General features: G+C 41.8%; 1 protein-coding gene across 23 annotated transcripts in view; it reads left to right on the plus strand.

Annotated features, from left to right (window-relative positions):
* The window catches only part of HDAC4 (histone deacetylase 4), a 231884-nt gene that overhangs the window by 131318 nt on the left and 79261 nt on the right, over positions 1 to 21305 (plus strand). For 21 of the 23 annotated variants that reach the window (XM_068686151.1, XM_068686154.1, XM_068686145.1 and 18 more), the window contains 3 exons: positions 2566 to 2686; positions 8321 to 8442; positions 20514 to 20645. In XM_068686151.1, the coding sequence (XP_068542252.1) occupies positions 2566 to 2686; positions 8321 to 8442; positions 20514 to 20645 (375 nt within the window). The remainder of the gene's footprint in view (positions 1 to 2565; positions 2687 to 8320; positions 8443 to 20513; positions 20646 to 21305) is intronic. The other 2 variants (XM_068686167.1, XM_068686148.1) reach the window with 1 other exon arrangement.

The raw sequence follows: 21305 nt of genomic DNA on the forward strand, positions 1-21305 counted from the left end.
TCTAAGAAAAGAAGGAAAACCCACATGAAACTAAAGGTTTTTTTTTGCAGGGTAAGGAGTGATAGATGGTTGTCCTGTCTTTCCACTGCTACAATTGAACCTAAAACCAGTCCTGTGCATCAGTGTTTCCAGACCGGCCTAATCTGTCTTCCCATCTCCCTCCTTCAAGGCATGGACCATTCAACCCCTTGCTGCTCAGGCAGCCTTTGACTGTGGCTTGTTTTAGGCTTTCTCCTACAGGCTGGCTGGCTACGATCAGCCCACACTATCATTAAGGGCTTTCTCTCGTTAATTTCCATTTGTTCTGCTCCTCTGTTCTTGCATTGTGCAACCTCCTCCTTGCAGGAGCCTGGTCCTGCTTCAGACCTCCACTATTCTCTTCCCACTGCCCTTGCCTTGTCCCATATTCAGTTGTAGTTTGATTCTGGGACAGGATATAACCTCTTCTGTTTTTTTTTTCCCCCTCTGGTTGTAGCCTGGCTCAATCCTTTGGCTCTCGATCTCTTGATTTAGACCCATCCTGTCTGTAGTACTTTGCTCATCGGGGCTCTCTCCTGTTTGCAGTCCTTATCAGTTGATCTGCTCTTTGTTCCCTGCTCCTCTCAAACACTTGGGCCCTCTGAAGCATAACTGCCTGCTTTGCAGCTTGGTTCTCCACACCATGGGCAGCTGCTGCCCCAGCCAGTTCTCGTTCACCAGTTCCTTCCCTCTTGTCCTTCTTTTTCTCTGCTGTGGTCTCTCACTTCTAGGGTTCAGTGTCTTGCTTCCTGCCTGTAGAAGCAAGATACTTTCCATACACGAGCTTTGCATGTCTGGCTTGTGCTCTTGCCCTCCTTGCCTTTACCCCTGCACAGTATATAAATAACATCATGTATGGGCCAGATTGTGCCTTTTTGCCTTTGGCTTCCTCCTCTTTAATGTCTGCACCGGGGAATTGCAGAGTACTTCTGTCTGTATCATATCACTGCATATATAATATATATATATATAGATAGATATATTTAATCTTTCAACTCTCAAGGGTCAAGAGCTGAGTAATGGTCAGAACTCCTTGCATGATGGCTTTGTCCATGGCTCCAGCATTGCCCAGGAAAGAGGAGGCCTACGTGTTTTTATCCTGTTAAGCATATGTGGGGCTCTTCAGCTTCTAGTTAAGGAGGAAGACGTGCCAGGGAAACTTTTACAAACCTCAGGATCCAAAAATGCTTGGCTTCAGATCTTCTAAATAATGGCAGATTTATCCAAAACCAATAGAACCCAGCCATGTTTGATTATTTTTAAAATGTTAATAGATCAAAGATGACACTTTTTGGAGAGATAAGGCCTTTATGCATGAATTTGTCACCTATTCTGGTCTAGCCATGTGGCTCGCTACACGATTTTATCTCCAGCTCCTCAGTTGAACTTCCTGCTGGGGTGCATGCCAAACCTACGTTTTGTAGAACTAGTGAGAAATGTGGGGCTCCAAAAAAGCAATTTTTCAAGCTTTTCAACTCTGCTTCAGTGGTTGAGCAATATTACATCTTCAGGCACTGCTTTATAGAATTATTGCAGTTTACTTCTCTTGTGGAGATCTAAAAAAATGTTTCCCTCGTCTGTCAAATGGCACCACATTGTTGAGCAGGATCCAGGAGACAAAAGATCACCCTGTCGTATTTTGAGTTTTCTACTCCCAGAAGAGCAGACGGTTTTCCTGGCCTTTTCATTTTCTTGTAGCCCAGATATTTTCCTTTGGAATTCGTGGTTTACCCTGTGGTATAGATGAACCATCATTTTCCACATGTTCTCCTTGCCAAACTTTCTATGCATTACTCCATCAGGAACTCTGCCTGCGAATCTGTTCTGTCAACTGAATGATAATTTTAATCCATCATCACAGTAAAACAGACTGGTCTCTATTGTGGAGGAAATAATGATTAGAAATTACACAGTTGACATTTTAACTCTACACTACAAAATTACTGACTTTTTTCTTTAAATGTTAGATTTTCTATTTGAAGAAATAGATTGCACACTTGTAAATGAATTGGAATATTATGTAGGTCTTATTGTACACAGATACTTTTGAACAAAGAGGTCCTTATTTACAAGATTTTTCAAGACAAAATCTACATATGAGACATTCGTTTTATTCCCCTTCTGCTTGCAGATGTGACATTTAAAAACTTGAGTGTACGCAAGACCTTTTCTTAAATACCTTTGATTAAAAGAAAGCTGGAATACCTAGTACAAGTGCTTTATTCGAAGTGTACTTCTATGCGAGTGTAAAAATCCTCTTCAGAAATCTTTTATAGAAAAATGATAAATCTTTGATTAAATCTCCATTTTCAAACATAAGTTGTGATTATATGCAAAGCCAGAGGGGGGGTGGAAAGAGAGCTGCTTACTGGAGGCACTTTGTTCTTCTCCTTGAAAAAAAAGTTCTTCTATTGGACTGAGAATCAAAGATCTAATCCTGAATCCTTTTAGAAATTTTAATTTTTGAAGTATGCAAATTTTTGTTTCAGCTTTTGTCCAAAGTCAATTCATTAAATAACCTTTTTGTTTTTGTTTTTGACATTTCAGGTGCAGTGGCAAGCACAGAAGTCAAGATGAAACTACAAGAATTTGTGTTAAATAAGAAGAAGGCTTTGGCACACCGGAATCTCAACCACTGCATATCCAGTGACCCTCGCTTCTGGTATGGGTAAGTGGTACTGGGCTTATCTTTACGATTCAGCCGGTGCCACCTTTTTCACAATTGCTGGAATTGTGGGGAATAGACCTGATGTGTTTACTCGTCAGCTGTAACAATGATAGAACTAGGGTTTAACTTTGCTGATGAAATGACCAAAATTAATTTTTTGGAGGGTTTCAGTGTGAATAGGTTTAACACTTTCTGTGATGTTAAGAGTATTTTTGTCAGTAGGGGTCTTTGCTCTCATTTTTATTCCATGATTTTTCAAACACATGTTCTACTGTGAAGATCAACCTTTATAAGTTGTGTAGGTTTTTACTTGGGATTTGGTTCATCCAGGTGTTATGAAATTTTAAGAAAATGGGGAAATGAGGTTTTATGTTTAGTGAATTGCAACTCAAGGTAGTTGAACTAGCAGAGTATTTGTAAGGTTTTTAATGCTTACTTCTCATCTTAACCTCTCAAAGATGGAAATTTTGTTTAGTTGGTTCTTTATAAACTGCTGGAAACATGAGGTGCACTCCATCTCTACTGTGATCATAATTGCCCCGACAACCACATTTTATACTGAAAATTTTCAGCTGTGGGTCTATTGAAAACCCAAGTGTTATGTGGAGTGAGAAGATAGCAGGTGATATTATAATGACGTGGAAACAATGACTTCTTTGATTAGTTCTAATACACCAAACAGCAAATATAACCGGTGTTACAGGTGGCATTGAGGTACAAGTTTCAGTTCCAGAAATTCACTTATTTATTGTATAAAAGAAAATCTGAAAATTTGAGATGATTAGAAAAAGCATTCACTACTAAGGCATTGTAAAAGTCTATATATATATAAAGAAAAAAAAAAGTGTTTAGGATGTTGTCTTTAGTGACCATAAAGTTTATGAAATTTTGAAAGACAAAAGCCAAGAAACTTTTGCTGTGAAAATTGTGTTCAAGTTGAGCATCTGATAATGTTTTAAGTCTTAAGCAATAAACATGTATACAGGGATGATGAGTTTGTAGTCAGATGATGTTTCCAAAAGTGAGAAACTAAGCTGAAATTAAATTTGAAAGACATCCCAGCTATGAGCCAGTACAGAAATGCTGAAGTGTAGTTGGCAGGAAAATTCTAACATTATTCCACCAGGGTGAGATTGAGCAATTTTAATACGTCTGTGAAAATCTCATCTGAGACTTCAAAATTGTATGGTTATGGCACTGGTTAAAGTAGTGAAACATTGGTAGTTTATGCAGAGGTAAAGTCCATTGAGTTGGTGTCAAGGATATTAGAAGAAATAGGAGAAACTGAATTTCATTCAAGACAACATAAATCATTTTTTCTGAGATAACTGATTTTCCACTGTTCTTAATTGAGACTCACCATGAAAGTTGGGGATTTTATTAAAAGCAGTTGAAGACCCTGTGAGGCACTGTGTTCTCTGCCTTTTTTTTTTCCAGTTGGTTAAAATGCCTAACTTTTAATGCTAAAAAAGATATTAAATTAGAATTAAGGATAGTAAATGAATGCTTTCTTCAGAATCTTTGATCTTTTGGCCTTAGAGAAAGCGCACATAGAATTGTCATCATAGATGAATTTAATCTGTTAGAAAAGGGAAAATAAATTCGGGAGTGGTCAGAATTCCTTATGTTTTGCACACTTTTCAATTAACTTCTTTTTCCAAGCATCCAGCATCCAGAGAGGAATCAAAGAGCAGCAGTCTGTAGCATCGTGCAAGTTACAGGGCCAGCTGTGGTGGGAGAGGTTATTCAGCTGTTGTGTTCCAGGTTTCAGTCTTTTTCCCACATTGTTTCAAGCTAATGCTGAGACCCTTCTGAATACAGATGTATTCTTTAAGGTTTATTGTGGCCTGTGTTTATCTAAAGATCCCTCTCCAGTGATGCTCCAGAAGTGCAACACGTAGAGGCAGCATACAAACTGTTGCACAGGGGGCCGTCCTCTTATTTTCAGGCTTGCCATTCCCTCATCTTCCCTCCATCTGTTTCGTGGTGGAGAGAGGAACAGTGCTTTGCTTTCTAACTCAAGGCGTGGAGAGGGAAGAAAGAGCCTCAGAGGCCTCACAAATCTTTCTAAGGGCATGCTTCAGTGATAAGTCGCAGGCAGGCAGACGTGAGCTCGTTTTGCCAAGCCTTTGAGGAGGGCAGGCAGCAGCAAGGCTGTGGAACTGCAGTGGGAGGTTTTTAAATGAAGCCCTTCAGTTGTTAAGGGACAAGCTGAAGATTTTAGTTTCCATTCTATTAAAAAAAAAAAAAAAAAGAACACACACAAAAAAAGAGAAAACCTTTAAATTAATTACGTATTAGTATTTATTTGTATATCATCTCATAGGTTACCAATTCAGTTACAGAGATATTTACGCACATACTTGTAATGTGATTTAATTGGGTGGTGTTTGGATTTAACACACGCAAACGAGGCTTGCAGAAGATAGACTTGCTGCTCCTACTGTGAGCAGGCAAACCAATTAAATGGTAACAGATGCTGAAATAGTCTCTTAAATGACACGCCTGCTTTTAAGCACTTCCTTTGGTATTATTAAGGTTTGCGAATTCCTTTAAAAATATTTAAAAGCATTGCTTGAAAACAACAGATCTCTTAAGGGTATTGAACACCCCAGCAATTCTGCGTCAATGCCTTTGACATGAAATACTCACATGTGAAATAGCGTTTGTGTCGTTGCCCTGACCTGCTTGGCCTGGTTTGGGTTGTCCATAGGGCTGTGAAGATGCGTTTACCAACAATATCTCACATGTCCTTAAACTTCACCCAATGCTGTTGCCGGTACAGAGCTGTTGAGTGTTTATAATCAGTGAATATTTTCTAATTGATCACAAATGTGGAAGGACATTGATACCCACAGACCCCTCAGATGCAAAGCAACCGGTTGTAGGGGTTTTGCAGAATATGGTCATGGTCCGAAGGATCTGCTACACGAAAGGAAGATGAGATGCTCAATACTATTTCTTGGAGGTTTTCACAGACGTCTTGCTCAGTCTTCAGCTCTATGCTGTTCAATCCATTTCATAGCCTCTTTAATATATGCAGCTCCAGTCTATATGTAATTGTTTAAAATTGCTTTGTGGACTATAATTTTCAGATTATGTTAATGATAGGCAACAAAAGAAGAGGTTCTTTTGAATTTCATTGTCAGACTGTCCCTCCTGTGGATTCTGAATCTGCTGGACAGCCCTGCTTGCAAGAGGTTTGGCTCTCGAAGATACTTAACATAAATAAGAGTGGCTTAACAGGAACATAGACAGAGCACCTCAGGCTTAACAAGCAGGGCTATTATTTCCCTAGGAAGTTTTCAGAAATGCGCTTGGGAAGTAGCCACTCAACGCAGCAACAATCATGAAAGGGAGTTTAGCTGAGTATTTGCATGTTAAGAAGATAGAGAGAGATAATTACACGTTAAGTTATTCCAGCGTACATGGATGTTGGCATTCTCTGTACCCAAAGCATTCTAGCACAGATACATACGTTTGAATATATATTCAGTTTGCATTGCATGAATGTGTTTGAAGTGTCACGCATGCTTTGCTGCGTGCGTAGGTTTTTGAAGGACCTCACAGCCCAAAGAACAGGGAATGTGTTATGTGAAGGTATGTACTTCCAGGAATGCCTGCAAACTCGATTTAGGATACAATTTCATCTCTTTCAAGACCTCCGAAATTCTTGAACAGGCATGCAGACCCAGTGCATTTTGCTCGAAGCAGTGTAGGGTGTTGGATCCCAGTCCTCGAGCAATATAATGTATTCATGTTTGCAGAGTTAAATATCTGTCATTCAGCAACTCCAAAGCACATCTAAACAGGCCCTTTGAGTTCCTGCGCATTCCCTAACAAAGTGATGAAAATAGCTTCAATGTACATGATTGTTCAGCTTAAGTCATGATTTAAAAAAAAAAAAAGAGGGGGGGGAGAAAAAAAAAAGAAAAGTCTATTGCTTGTATAGGCAAGAGCAGAAATGCCATTGTGTGACATGGTGGGTTTGAGGGCTCTTGGCTTGCAGAGCCTGGGCTTCCTGTTTGTGAAACATCTCTCTGTGCAGCCTTCCTATGGTATGAGCAGATCTGGGCAGAGAAAGCGACTTCTGTTTTCGGGAGGGATTCAAATATTTTTCAGTTTGGTTCTGTTTTGCTTTCAGGTGATGATTAAACTGAGCGTGCATGTGGGCATTTATTGGTGCGAATGTAAAAAAGTACGTGCAAAGATGTGTGTGAATGCTAATGTATAATACAACAGAGCGAGGACAAAAAATTATTTAGCCTGTGTTTACAGAGAAGTTTGGAATATAAAGGGGGGAGGATTAGGAAACCACAGTGAATCATACTGCTTGCTAAGAGCTGTTGGGATGAGAATCTTGATGTAGATATTTGAATAAACTTTTCAGAGGTTTTTGTAACAATCATGTAGAAAACCTGATGCAGTTTCCTGGTATTTTTTTTAGTCCCTTATATTTTGAAGGGTATAACTTTGTATTGGAATTGATACAATACTCATCAAGCAGCCTACCTCTGATTGGAGTTTTCAAAAGTTCAAGGAATTGGATGAATTGGTATAATTTTCAAATGGGAATGGCTCATTTTTGATGCTTAAAGAACCTTTTATAGCAGAATATTTTAATCAAGGTCTCCAAGAATGCCTGATTATTAAACAATGTAGAATTTCAAATCTTCACTTCTTTTGGTGAAGTGCTTTCTTGGTGTTGTCCCATATTGTTTAATCATTTAGAGAAGTGAAACAGGGTTTAAGTTCTGTTTATTTGAATTTACAATGTAAAATTGTTCGGTAGCTGCATGGCTGTCACCTGTATCGCTAAGTCACTTACTCCGTTGATCTGCTAACATAAAAAGTCTGGAGATTTCCAGAAGTCTGTACTGATCGGGGTTCAAAGAGCTCCCGAGAAATGGCAAAGCTGGACACAAGTCATTAAGTAGGAAAGATGCAGCCAGCAAGCTGGTAGGAGGTTTAGAAAACACTTTCATTATTTAATATCCTTAGCCAACAGCATGTGATTTACTTCCAGCAAGCAGCCTGCTCAAACAAAGCTCTAAATTATCAGCCTCTACAAGTTAATCTGGAAGGGTGTTGAGTACTTTGGCCCTGTCACTGCGAAGTGCTTGGGTGAGGATACGGCGAAGCACAAGGCAGAAGACCCCCTATGGCTGCTGCTACCCAGCTGATATATTTGGCCCCTAATGTGCTCATCCTTTGGTTTTATTTCATCCTTAGGCTTTCTCTCAGGGTTTTATTCAGTAAGGGAAATTGTTCATTCGTGCTGTGGTTGAGGGGAATAACGACACCCATGCTTAGCTTCAAGGATATAACTTACCAAAACCCAGCTCAAGTACATGCTTGAAGTTATGGTAAAATACCTTAATGAGTTGTGCCTTGCTCAATGGGATAATTCTTCTGCTGAAAATTAAGCATATGTTTAGTTACCTCTCTGTATATTAGACTTTAAATGATCTTTCAGTTCTTTTCAGCATGAGTGCCTAGAGTGAGAAAGCTAGTGCCAAGAGATTTCCCTTTTTGTTGTTCACAGAGGAGCAGAGAAGGTGAAGCTGCTTTCGTTCCCTCCGTGTTTCACTTGGGTAAAGTTTCTCCCTTCTCTTTCTCTTTCCATCTGTGTAGGAAGACACAGCACAGCTCTCTGGACCAGAGCTCCCCACCCCAAAGCGGCGTATCTGGCACCTACAATCACCCTGTCCTGGGCATGTACGATTCCAAAGATGACTTCCCACTCAGAAAAACAGGTAATGCTCACATTGATGTTCTGCGCTGCCTACTGTCTTTACTGTGACATGCTGCCCTTGTTTTGAAAAAGGAAAAAAAAAAAACAAAAAACACTTATGTAACCAAAAAGCTGTATTTCATGGAGTGATTTATTTAAGAAGCACTCACTCCACCCTGCTCTCCCTCTCCCCCTTTCAGCTGTCACTGAGTGAGCAGTGTTAGAGGGAGCCTGGGATCGCTTTGGGTGTGCAGGCTTGCAAAGCTGCATGCAGAAGACAGCTTCGTTGTGTGTCAAAGTTTGTGAGATGTTTTCACAAAGTCAGAACTAATACAGAGATCTGCGTGTCTGAAGTCGAAGTATGTTTTGCTGAGTGAGAAAAGTACCAAGAAAAGTTCATTTCTTCTGGGATTTGCATTTTATATACAAGTTTATATTTAAAATAAATAAAAATGTTTCTGCCAGTCAAAGCGTAGGGACTTCCTGCAAGGGTTTTGGTTCACACCTAGACAGTTATTTCTCAGTTAGGTTTTTCTCTGCATGGTGGCTAAGCAGGTCAGTTATTTCTCAGCTATATATTATGTAAACCAGTTTGTTTTGGTTGGCCGTGGTCCTCAGCTCCATATCACATGCCTAAGCCAACACAGCCTCAGCTTCTAAGCCTGCAAACTTGTGATCGTCAGCAGCTTCCTTCGGGGAACAGCTAAACTTCGAGGAGCTCACCCCAATCTGGGGAGCGCTGCTGCTCACATGGATGGTACAGACAGTGCGGTGTGTTGGAAGTTGCTTCGGAACAGGAAAAATCTTTCATTGGAGGATGGAAAAGGTTTAAGAGGAACGCAGAGGTGTAATTCAACTTCACACGTTCTGCGTGTGCTGCCTAGGTGTTTCTCAGGTATACTTTGTGGATCTTCAAACGTGCAGGGGTGAGCACTGGTAGTCAAAAAGTGTGTCATCCTTGTGGTAAAGAACGGTGATGAAATGTTAACCAAACCTCCCTATGGGTTTTCTGGTGCCTTTGCTCAAATTAGCTGCCCTAATCAGTTCCAAAGAACTGGCTGCACCCCTATTTCCTCACAATTTCTTCTGGTAGTTAAAAGTAGAGCAGGTCTTTCGCATAGAGGGAATGTTTCAACATAATTCTCATTATCTCTGTAAATTGTTGTGAAGGTGTTTTTTTTTCCTTCCTCCATCTGACAAGAAAAAAAATAAACCTCTGCACTCCTGCCCTGTGCCTCCTGCCTCCCAGCTCTGTGCCTTAGAAGAGCTTTTGGTGAACTTCTTTTTCTGGACCATAGCTCCTGTCCTGCTGGATGGACCTGTGGATGAATTCCTGGCTGCTGTGCAGTAGATGGTCTTCCCTGTCACCAGGGTGAGCTGGGTGGAAGGTGCCAGACACTTCAGCTGCACAAGAATCAATTAAAAATTGGCAAGCCCTTTGCAGGATGGAGGTTCTTCTGTTCTTCCTGTGCACACCCTGTGCCTTTGCTTGGGGTGGTTGGGGCTGCTGGCAAGAAAGCGAGCCCTTTCTGGAGGACTCCAAAGGCAGAGCTTAGAAAACAGGATTTGCTGAAGGACAGGGCATCCTCTAATCTCTGCTTCTAGATAATGACAGACCGAACACCACGTTAGGTGCAGCAGACGCTGCTGCATCATCAGCGCCCAGGACAGCCGAAGAGACGCTGTCTGGGCTTCAGGATGTGGCCTTTCATAGGGAGGGTGAGCGCTGGTGGAGGACTGCCCTCAAAGGAGACTTCCTCCAGTCTCTAAAGCCGTCAAAGCACAAAGATGTGCTTTGCATACATGCCTGCCTGGCAGGAGAAACTGCTGGGCTGCTAGCAGCCCCTGCTGCCTTTCACTTCTGCTCTGCTGAAGGCTTTCAGTCTCCTCTGGGAAATCACAACATTTCCACACAAGGAAGCATCCCTTGGCATCGTACCCGTTGCACAGGGCCTGTGGACAGCATGATTCCAAGGACTCTCTAGCTCTCTGTCTATTCCTTTCGAAACCAGGCGCTCCATTTCCAGGGAATGCGTGTTAGCACCTTCAAAGCATAAAAGGTCTTTGATTAAAAAAACTCCCTTTCTCATCAGTGTAGGGGTCCTTCCTTGTCAGTTTTAGTTTGAGGATAGGTTGCCCTTCTCACTCCAAATGTTCTAACAGTGTGTTTCTGCAGGAAAAAGGAAAGAGTGTCTGCACATCATGCCCCTTTTCTGTTTCCCAGACTGAGTTCCGAATAAGACTCTGGCTGATAAAAGCCCTGTCAGACAGGGTGAATTAAGGATGATAAATCTATCTAATAGCATTATTAAAAATCATTGTTATTTTAAAACAGGAAGATACTTAGCTGATTTTGTTTTTCCAGAACACTGATGCTTCTTCTTTGTGGGCATTGGCATTAATCTTTTGGGGATTGGTATGCGATATGTACGCGTTCAGGTTGCAAGGTTCAGGGGAGATTTTTTTTTTTCTTTTATTTTCCTTTCAATGCAACAGCACTTCAGTCTCTGGCACAAAGATATCCTGCAGAAATCCCATTGCCAAGAATGTTAAGTTGCTTGGAGAAGAAAGACTCCTGAACAGTCTGGTGTAAACAAAAGGCAGGGAAGGCTGGAGCCCATCCTAAATAAAGTTCTTTATTACGAGTGAGCTTTTCAGATTTTTGGCACCAGTCAAAACTCTGGCTTTGTGTTTGTAATTTAAAACCACCATATCGTGTAGTCCAATTTTATTAAATTAGATTAAATATTTGCAGTTCAAATAACAGAGTCCATCACAATACAGTTCTGATTACCAGGACTGGAATCCACCCAACATCATTGTTAGGGACAGGGGGACTCGGGGCGCTGCGGGAAGGCAGTTCGAGCGATCATTTCTTCTAGGGTGCGTTTTCGGAGTTGGCAGCATGTCCTGCGTGTTGAGAAATTGTTCAGGAAGAATAAACATGTAATTGCACTGGGTTTTAAAAATACTACCTTTCTTTACTGTCTGATTGTTTAAAGCATCGTGACGTGGAACAGATTATACTTATCCCTCTGCGCACACTTGGCAGTAACTTGCCAGTCCAACGCTCAAGTGTGAACGTTGCGTAAGAGGCATGGTTAGCTGGCCACCCTCACTTGTGTAAAAGTAGATGTGTGCATGAATAATGCCTTAAGAGTGCTTGAAAACATTCAACATGTGAAGCAGTAAACACTTGCAACGTGTTCCTAATGCATCCTGCCCCCTGAAATCTTACCCTGTGGGATTTGTTTTACCAAATTATGTTCCAGTTTCTTGGCTGTTTGGTTTCTGCATGAAATTGTTGTACTGCGAGGCTGCTGACTGGTACAATTACTAATTGCTTGAATCCCGCTCTTAGTCTGGCTGTGGGATGCATTTTGCTTAGTTCCCTCTATCTAAACTCTTCGGGGCTTTCCCTTTTTTAACTGAACTGAGAACAGTTTTCTCCTTTTGCTTTAAATAACTTAATACAAAGATTTGTTACTTCCCCAGCAGTAGTTTCCTTTACTATATATATACAGACTTCCCCTAGTGCATGCATTTTCCCAATAGCTATCAAGTGGGGAAAATAAAAGCGACCTTTTCTGCTCCCAAGACAAGTTTGGTGTCTTGCACATTTACTCAGGCTTCACTGTGCTGTGTACTGGGACCCTGCAGGAGAACCTCTGGAGTCTTTTGTAGCTGGCTTGATAACCTCAAGAGTTGTTTGTCAACAGTTTAGCTGAAGTTATTTTTAATACAGCTTTTCAGTTTTATTTTTCTAAGAATATGGTAGCCTTATTTTCTCCCCAGAAACAAGGTTTGTTACGGTGTTTCCTGCTTTTTAGAGTTTGATCAATGGTTTTAGTAAAATATGCTCTCAATTAGAATGCTGAAATGACCAACATATCATCATGATTCATAGACGCCTGAAGAGGACTGTTTAACTGTTTAACATGCTTTTCCTCTTGATTGCAAAAGTTTTGTTGTTTGTTTGTTTCTAAACATCCTATGTGGGGCTGGACCATGGCCTGTCAGACACTAGCTTTCCTACTTGCTCCTGCAAAGAGAGAGAGTCAGGATTCCTGCCGTTCACTGGGACTTGACAGTTAATCAGGATTTCTAACGAAAGCCATAGCTTTTCAATTAGTTGTCATTGCAATCAGTAGTTTTGCCAAACTCAGCACCTGCTAGAATCGCCTGGCCAACACACATTGAGCTCACTGGGATGCATGAACTGGAAACATTTCACTGTCTGTGTATCTCTATTTAAACCTGACCCCAACGTGAGGAAAACAATCCATTTATTTGAACCACTCGTAAAAGATGCACTCTGAAGCTGTACGTGTAAATGTGGCTGCATGTGTAGGAATCATCCATACAGGCTGTGAAGCAGGCTCAGATCTCATTGTGTTTTTGCTCCTGCTGTTGGATAAAGCAAATGTTTCCCAAGACAGCCACCATCCTTCAGCCCTCCTCATACCCAGTTGGGAGAGATCTGTGCCTTTTCTGCTGCTTGGTTCTTTTGCCCTGAGCCAGCTGCTGGTCTTTAAACCTTTCTCCAGACAGACCTTTATCTGTCAAGGAAGTCAGGATTTTTGATGAAGCTGATGTTACCAAAAATGTGCTCTTTTTCGTGTTGCCCTTTGTGCTTATCAATGCCCTGGTGCTTGCCAAGCCACCATGGTTCATTGGCCACAAGGAGACCTCCTGCGTCCACCAAGAGCGAGGGGCAGCTGTTTGCTTGGAGGATTTGGCTCAGTTCCTGGGGCTACTTGGCCTAGGGCTCCTGCAGCTACTGCCCCTGTTTTGTGAAGCATTTCAGGCTCTGGGTCCTGCCTTTTCCTTCACCTCTAATGTCACAGCCGGCTGCAGATCAGGACGTTGATGGGCATGAAGATTTTAAGGAGGCAAGGATTCCTGTGGTCCCAAATATGTTTTCACTGCAGAACCGTGGGATAGCATCTCAGGGTGTGAATTTCCACTATTTCCAAAGCTAGTCTGAATTTAATGCCAGACTGGGAGCTTACAAAGACATCTTTGGCAAGTATCTGTCCCTGAATTTCCTGGCTAGATGGTAAATGAGCATGTGCATGCGTGTGGTATGTACTTGGGGAGAAATGACAACTAGAAAGTGTCATAGACTCATCTTTCAGCTACTTTTCTCTGGGGACCAGGAAAAAACAAGCTTGCTACCCAAAAACCTCCATTCCCAGCAATGTCTCTTGCCTTCTACTCAAGTCGTGACAAAGGAGGACTGGTAATAGGTCAAGTACTGCGTCTTGGGGCTTGTGGTAAAAGCAAGCTGTCCTTAACCTTCACAGCCCACTCGGTTAAGAACTGTCAGGAAAGCTCCAAGGAGAAGTTTTTAGCTCAGCATCATTAAACCGTGGCTTGTGCACTCCTTTGCTTCAGCAACTTTTCTCAAGGAGTAGTGATGCAGCAATGTGGAAACTACTCCTCATGCTTCCCTGTAGCTAGCACAGAGGGGCAGACTGGTGCATGTGCTGGTGGGAGAGCCACGATGGCCAGAAGTTTTCCTGAATTTCGTCAGTGTTTGGGACCTACTGCAGAGGGAATCCGACAAATGCTTTGTCTGTGCTGATGATCCCAGCAACCACTTCAGCTTTCAGGCACCAAAAAGAAATGCTCTTTTGCTCACAAGCTCCTGCCCAGTGTGTGTTGGTAGCCTCATGGTGGGGAGCCCATGCACTGGAAATAACCATCTCTTGTTAGCTAGTGCCCTTCTGCTTACATGCAAAGGAGAGGAGCCTAAGGGAGGAAAGCATCCAGCATCCTGAGATGCTGTTGATTTCCTTGCGGAGTTGCAGCAGCACAGGGTTGTTTGAGTAGTGTTTGCAGCTAAGCAGGTAAAATTGTTCTGAACTTGTGATTAAAAGAAGCGAAAGGGAAAAATGAAAGGATTTGTCAATAATTAAATCTTGCATTTATCAAGAAAGGCACAATACCCCTCCGAGTTGGTTCCGATTATTGGAATGTTTTAAGTGGTTTGTTTTATGACAAAGATTGTTTAGAGGAAAATAGAGTAGGCTGAAATCCCGGTGTCGTGTGGGAGTATAATTTAGAGAAAATCTTTTTGCTCTGTACAGCATGGGGTGTCACTCAAGTTTGAGAGCATCCTTGCTTTCCCACCCACGTTGTCCCCCGGGTGACGTGGTCGGAGGCCCGGCGCTCCTGGGCGGCTCACTGCGTCCGCAGACCCACGCGCTGCCCCGGGGCCCTCTCTGCAGAGCAGAGGCATTGACCTGCATGAGAAGTCTGTATTGTTATAAATATCGTTTCCTGCTCCAAGTGGAGCACGTCAGTCTCTTTAATCCAAAAATAACTTAATAAAGACAAAAATCACTTATTACCGTGATGCTACACAATAGCTCTTCAGACCAGACCATTGACATTTCAGAGACCAGAACAAACCGAAGCGCAGCTGGAGGAGCAGCAAATGCTTTCTTTATTCCCTCTGTTTCTTTTGACAGCCACATCTAAAAGCATGCCAGGGAATTCATCGCCCCTCTCTCTTTCCTTGGGGCCTGTGGCAGCTGTGGTGCTCCATGGCAGCACTGAGCTTTGCCAAGATGCAAAAGGAGCAGCTGCCCCCTCAGGAGCTCTGCTAAAACATCTCAGGTGCACTTCTTGCATGAGTGCTGGGGATCCAAAGGGGTAAAGCAGGGACTTCCAGTGGAAGTGCTTCTGGAGGAAATATATTTATGTGACCAGGTTTGTTCTGGCCAGAGCTGAGTGACTTGGCCTTTGGGACATGGCCTGTAGCAGGAAGGAGCAGCAAACCTGAGCCCAGAGTGTGTGCCGAGGCATGACGGCCACGTGCCTGTCCTCTGCGGACAGCTTTGACCACAAGCATTGTATGAACAGCACCTGGAGTGGTACCTTTGAGTGATTTCTCTCAGCTGAAACCCAGAGCACGGGTGTGCAGAGCAGGTCCCAGCTCAAGGACAAGCACCGGCTTGGGCCTAGAGCCACCCGTGTTGGGTGGCAGGGGCAATAGTGCATGCTTTGTCCCACCTTGGGTTTTTATATATTAATACGTCACATTTTAGTTAAATTCAGTGTAGTTCTTGACTTTAAAATGTCTGCAGGGCTATTTGGGGGAGAAATATATATGGGGAGATGACCCCCAAAAGCTGTAGCCGCCATGGGTCACTCTCTGCGATCCCCCTGGTTTGTGGCGCTGCTCCCTGCCCTGGCCCCGAGGCAGCTCATAGCCCCGTCTGCTGCAGGCACTGCAGCTTTCCTGGGCTGGACAGGAACTCCAACTTCTTCTCTTTCCCCTCTGCAGAGCTCAGTGCTGTTTTAAACGCCTCACTGGAGAAACTCATTTGGAGGGCTTCATTCTCTCCTCTCTTTCCATTCGTTATCCCCTTCCACATCTCCTGTCTTTCTTCACGGATAATACTTTGAAGTATAGTTGCAGTCCTTCTTTCCAAGCCTAAATGCAGAGACAAGATGTGGCATTTCCACGTGTTTGTTTTTCTAGTCCAGTTTTGGCTAGTCACAGTGGAAACCTCAGTGGTGCTCAGTTATGCTGCCATTTTGCGTGTTTCTGTAGTCAGGCAAGCAAACGATAGCGAAGCTGTAAAAAGTGTGAACATTGTGTGCTCGGTTTAATGGGTGTTAAAACCTCCTTTCTGCTGCTTAGATGCTGAGGCTACTAAACTTGAGCATGAAAAATGCCAAGTATTAGCCTTTAATAAGTTTTCATTTCAAGGACACGGTCTTCCGTAAATACACAAAATAGCCTTTCCACAGAGCTCTTAAACAGTGCTCATGCCAGCACAGGGTTAGGTGGAAAAGAAAGAAAACCCAGCAAATACCATTTATCTAGCCCTTCCTAATGTTGCATCTGTGTTCCAAGATGTATTACTGCAGGTCATGCTATCTGTCATGGTACCTAGCACATAAACATGGAGTTTGTTCTGCAGAAGACTAGGTCTTGTTTTCTTTTTCCTTTCCAGTTTCGGAATTTTCAACTGCTCTTTGTGCCCTGAGGTACCTGTCTCCCCTGGAGACATTTGTCAAGGACCGAATTCTTCTCCTCCTGACTAGCTAAGGCCAGGATCCAGTATTTTTGGAGGGGAGAGTCCACAATGAGCACATGGAGAAATAGCCAAGCAGGGGAGGAAAGTCACACAGCAGGAAGCAATGCTAAATTGCAGAGCCTGTGGTCTCTCTTGCTGAAGCAAAAGATAATTTTTCTTTATTAAAATTCTGGTTTATGCAAAAGGCCTGCTGTAGACAGGTTTCTCTCTTCCTCTCCTTTTTTTAGTCATGGGGTGACCCAGACTCTAGGAAAGTGACAAGGTAATTGTGTTGGTCTTCCCCTGGCTGGTGTGGCTTAGTATGCAATCTAAAAAAAAAAATAATTACAAAAGCATAAGAGCCTTTCTCAGTCTCTAGCTCCCAAAATTAAGATACAGAAGGACTGGAATTAGAGTTTTCATGGTGCATTGTTTGCTTTTTTTTTTCATAGATGTGGATGGGTAATGGGAACAGGACAAACTCTGTTCAGGATTTTGTGTTTTTAACTTGCACAGACTTAATGTCAGATTAGTTCAGCGGCTTAGTGGATGCAGTTCCAGGAAGAAAACAATGAGAATGACATAAATGTTGAAGAATTGGATTACATGGGTCCTGCTGCAATAAATGAAGTAAAAGAGGGGTATCTTGGGTTTGAGCCTGTGAAAACTAGGGAAGCTTTTGGCTTATGTTCTAGTTATTAATTTACTCACTTGGAGAAAAACAAAATATTCTTTGAATAAATCCTTATTATAGGCCAAATTAAGTATGTCACTGCTTAAGAAATCCCACAGGCTTTGCTGAAGCTGACTCAGACTTGGGCTTGTGCTTCATTACTTTGCTAAACAGGAATCAAACTGATTTTTTAATAAATTCACAGCGTTTGTTTAAAAGACTTCTCCACCGTAGGATGTAGAAGACCAGCAAGTTTTATATTTCAGTTTACAGTTCTCAAAACTACTCTAGATAGCAGGCATGGGGAGCAACGCTTTGTCTGGACATGTGGCCTGACAGGATGAGTATCGAGAGGTTTTTAGTGGAATTGGTGTTCCTCAGAGAAAATTGAACTTGTGTTGACTATCTGGCATTGATAGCTGTGTTGCTCAAATCCATATTTTATTCTTTTGAAGGTCAGCTCTTTTCAGTTTAAAAACTTTTTTTTATCATTATTTAGTAGTTTAAAAAGCATATGAATAAGCTGAAATTATTGTTCTGAGTTTTGGAAAGGCCTGTACTGAAAACTTAAGTATTTTATTATGGAATATGATATATGGAAATTCTTTGAACTTGTGGCTGTTCTGCACTGCTGGTGCTGCGGTTTAATTCCCTTCCTTTGGATTAGATAACGCCATATTAGAGGCATGTAGGGATTACGCTCTCTGAGGTCTTGATGACACATTAGATTTGGGATCATATTTGGGGGAAAAACTTGCAGTTCTGTCACAGGACAAAGACAGGGTGTGTAATGTGTAGTTCTTTAAATAGACATTTTGGTGTTTCAGAACTGGATCCTCCAGCTGGGGAAGCGAAGGAGGAGTATACAGAATACTTTGCCTGAAAATACTTCTGTCTGGCAAATTATCATATGCCTCTTTGGCTCTAACTACTTCTTGAGCTGATTTCTCTTTTAAGTTTGTGATTCTCTATGTTCATTCCCTTCCTGTTACATGGAAGGACTTTTTGTTGTGGCTGTATGTATAGGGATACTACATATCGGGTAGTGCTAGGTAATCTGTGATCCCCAGAACAGTCCTTCCTGATGATTTTTAAGGTGTTTGCAGTCAGTTCATTCCCTGTGCTTGAAAGCCATACAATTACTTGTCTGTTCCCAACAGAAACCATACATCAGATGAATGCCATGCAGGATATAAATTGCATATGAATGAAATTTGCACTGAAGTACAATTTATATTGTCATGTTTTTCTTTGTCAGAAGACAGATCCTTTCAACAGCTGTGGCATAGGCTTGTATTTCATTTGCTGGTTGGCAGTGAGAACGTATCTAAAATTGAACAGATCAGTATCTATCTGTGACACATTCCCATTTATTCTTTAAGATCTTGACCGGAGCATCTAGATGGTTACAAAAACTTAAGACTTGCAAAAATATTAAAAAATAAATTAAAGCATTCAGCCTGAGGTACTGAATGTTCTCATGCCCAGAGACTGCTTTAAAAATATTAAGGCAACTGCTGTTTTGAAGAGAATTTCATAAAAGAGCTAGTCTGAGTATATGCTTGTATTTTATCTCGTCCACTCTTCTAATTTTGTCCTCCAAGCAAACGACAGATTTACATTCAGCCCCCTGCCATTTTATATGTAAATGTCCTATAAGATGATTCTTCCCTTTGCTAATGCACTTCATACTGCATTTTAAGCATCATCTTGATGAGTCTGACACTTTTTTTAGTACCTCCTTTATCTCTTGCTGGCATTTTTCTGTCCAAAACAGTAATGAAAAGCTCTTTTTTTTTTCCCCTTCCAAAAGTTTCATCAAAGAACTGTTTTGATGGTTTAACTTTAAGCATTTGATCATGAATTCATCAGCTTCTGATTTTTGAGCCCTGCAATTAACATGATTGGTCTTGATCTTTTACATGACCTAGTGGTCAAAGCCAACTGCGGGGAAATGTATCTGTAGTCAGACGTAGTTAATTCAAATCAGTTTGTAAACCCCATTTTAAGTCTTCTAAAGAAATGTAGATTATTGGCCCTGGAGTGTAGAGAGCCGAGTGTATCAGTAGTTAATGGTGAGAGCACAGGATTTGCCGGTTCAAAGGGATTAAGCTGCAGAGTTGTTAAGAGATTGAGGAATGGAGAAGATTGGGCCAGTTCACAAATCTCATAACTGTCAGGAGCCCTCAAGCACCAAAGCAGATATTTCATGTATACTCAGGAGATCACAAAGTTTACAGGGAAAATCATCTCACAGGAGGAATCTTGACTTAAGGCTTCATTACCTTTATAAAAACTTGATAAGCTGTGCAGTGCGAACGTGTTCAGCGTTGCCAGTTGTCATTAACCCGGAGATATTAGGGGATCCCAGGAGTTCTGCTTTGACTTTTGGAGAAATGAAATCTAAGGATTTGGGTACAGCAGAAGTTTCTATTTAAGAGGATATTTCAGCTGTATGGTATACACAAAGCAAGTCAGGCTGTGGTCTCAGGAAATAAGATGCACACCTACTTTTGGCAGCCCAGACTTTTTGAAGTATTTGATGTGTTTTTAGATACGGTTTAATTTTGTGGCTGTGATGATGTAACCAAGTATCTCCCCAAATAAACAAACCTTCTCCGCCCTGGCCTTGGCTTTAGCATTGCCCACACTCCCATGCCCTTTTGCCTGAGTTGACGCTGATGCTCATCAGACCCAAGGCGAGGTGCTCCAGGGAGCTGAACCAGTGAGAAAACATTCACCTTTTTTTTTGTTATGTGGTTTGATTTGTGTTGCTTTTTTGTTGTTTTGTGTTATTTTGTGTTTTTGTTGTTTTTTTTTTTTTTTTTCCCCGTGTTTTTTCTGGTGTGCCTCCCTGAGCCAGCTCACGCTGTGGTCAGATGACTCCAAGGGTGTGGGGCTGCCCATTTCAGCAACACATCGCAGATAGCGTCCTGGCCCCACAGCGATGCTCCGTGCTGACCAAGCAGCAGCATCTCAGCTATCTCACCGATTCCTGTATTGATTTTTAGATCTCATAAGTTAGGTTCTCCCACTGGCTTGGAAGAAAGTTGGGCAGTGGCAGGAAACTGGGGAGTGTGAGTGGTGCTCTCTGATCCAGCCCAAACGAGTTCACAGTCATTAGAGACAACACGGCAGGATGATTATTATTTTTAATTTAAATGTCACTGACTTTCATTATCAGTGAATTCAGATAATATATAGGCTGGAACCTTTTCATTATATTTAGAAGTCTTTGTTCCAAATATATGGTATCGAATGACTAATTTTGTTTAGGCTTTCACAAATGATGAACTGTAATTCAGTCTTTGCATTGAGTAAAAAATCTACTGAAATGATATTAACTCAAATGCTGTTTGCTTTTCTCTTTTTTTTTTTTTTATTCAGCATCTGAACCCAACCTAAAATTACGATCCAGACTAAAGCAAAAAGTTGCTGAGAGACGGAGCAGCCCCCTCTTGCGCAGAAAAGATGGCCCGGTGGTTACTGCTCTGAAGAAGCGTCCGCTGGACGTCACAGGTAGGTTGGGTAGGCAGCAGAAGTTGTGCTGCCAGCCACAAGCTCAGTGAAGTGTCCCTTTCCAGAAGCAATTCCTGCATCTAGTTAATTTTGCAGTCTGTATCTCTTATTATGTGCCTCTGAATGTTGGAAAAACCTTGATACTGTTGGTGGAGCTCTCCAGTGGGTGATGCAGGTGCATGCCAGCAGGACAGGTCTTTGGGTACCCATCTACTGGGACAGCACTGCTGCCTCAATGAGCATCTTTTGTAGCTACTTTTAAGACGTGTAGATGCAGTTATGCCACCAGAATGCTATTTTTTCCTGAGCATTTCTATGATCTTCAGCAACAGGTTGCAGAGAAATAAAATTTCCAAAAAGAGCTTCTACAGATATCCATGGGGAGGCCATAACTCATAACTGTCTTCCTCCGGTAGTAAATGCTTTACAGCCCTGGTATGTTTTAGGCTTTGGGCAGATTGCCACAGTTCCTTGTTAAGTAATTATGTTGAAGTTTTAAAACATGTAAGGGCTTTTTTATTTAATATACGTAGCTGGTATTTTTGACTACTTATATGACAGTTTCTTGTTGAAAAATAGTATTCTTCTGGGAATAAATTTCGTAAGGAGGAATCAGATTAAGCTAGACTGTATAGATCACCATAAAGTTAATTCTTAGCA

The sequence above is a fragment of the Anas acuta genome, chromosome 6 (genome assembly GCF_963932015.1).
Source record: "Anas acuta chromosome 6, bAnaAcu1.1, whole genome shotgun sequence".
Lineage (NCBI taxonomy): Eukaryota > Metazoa > Chordata > Aves > Anseriformes > Anatidae > Anas > Anas acuta.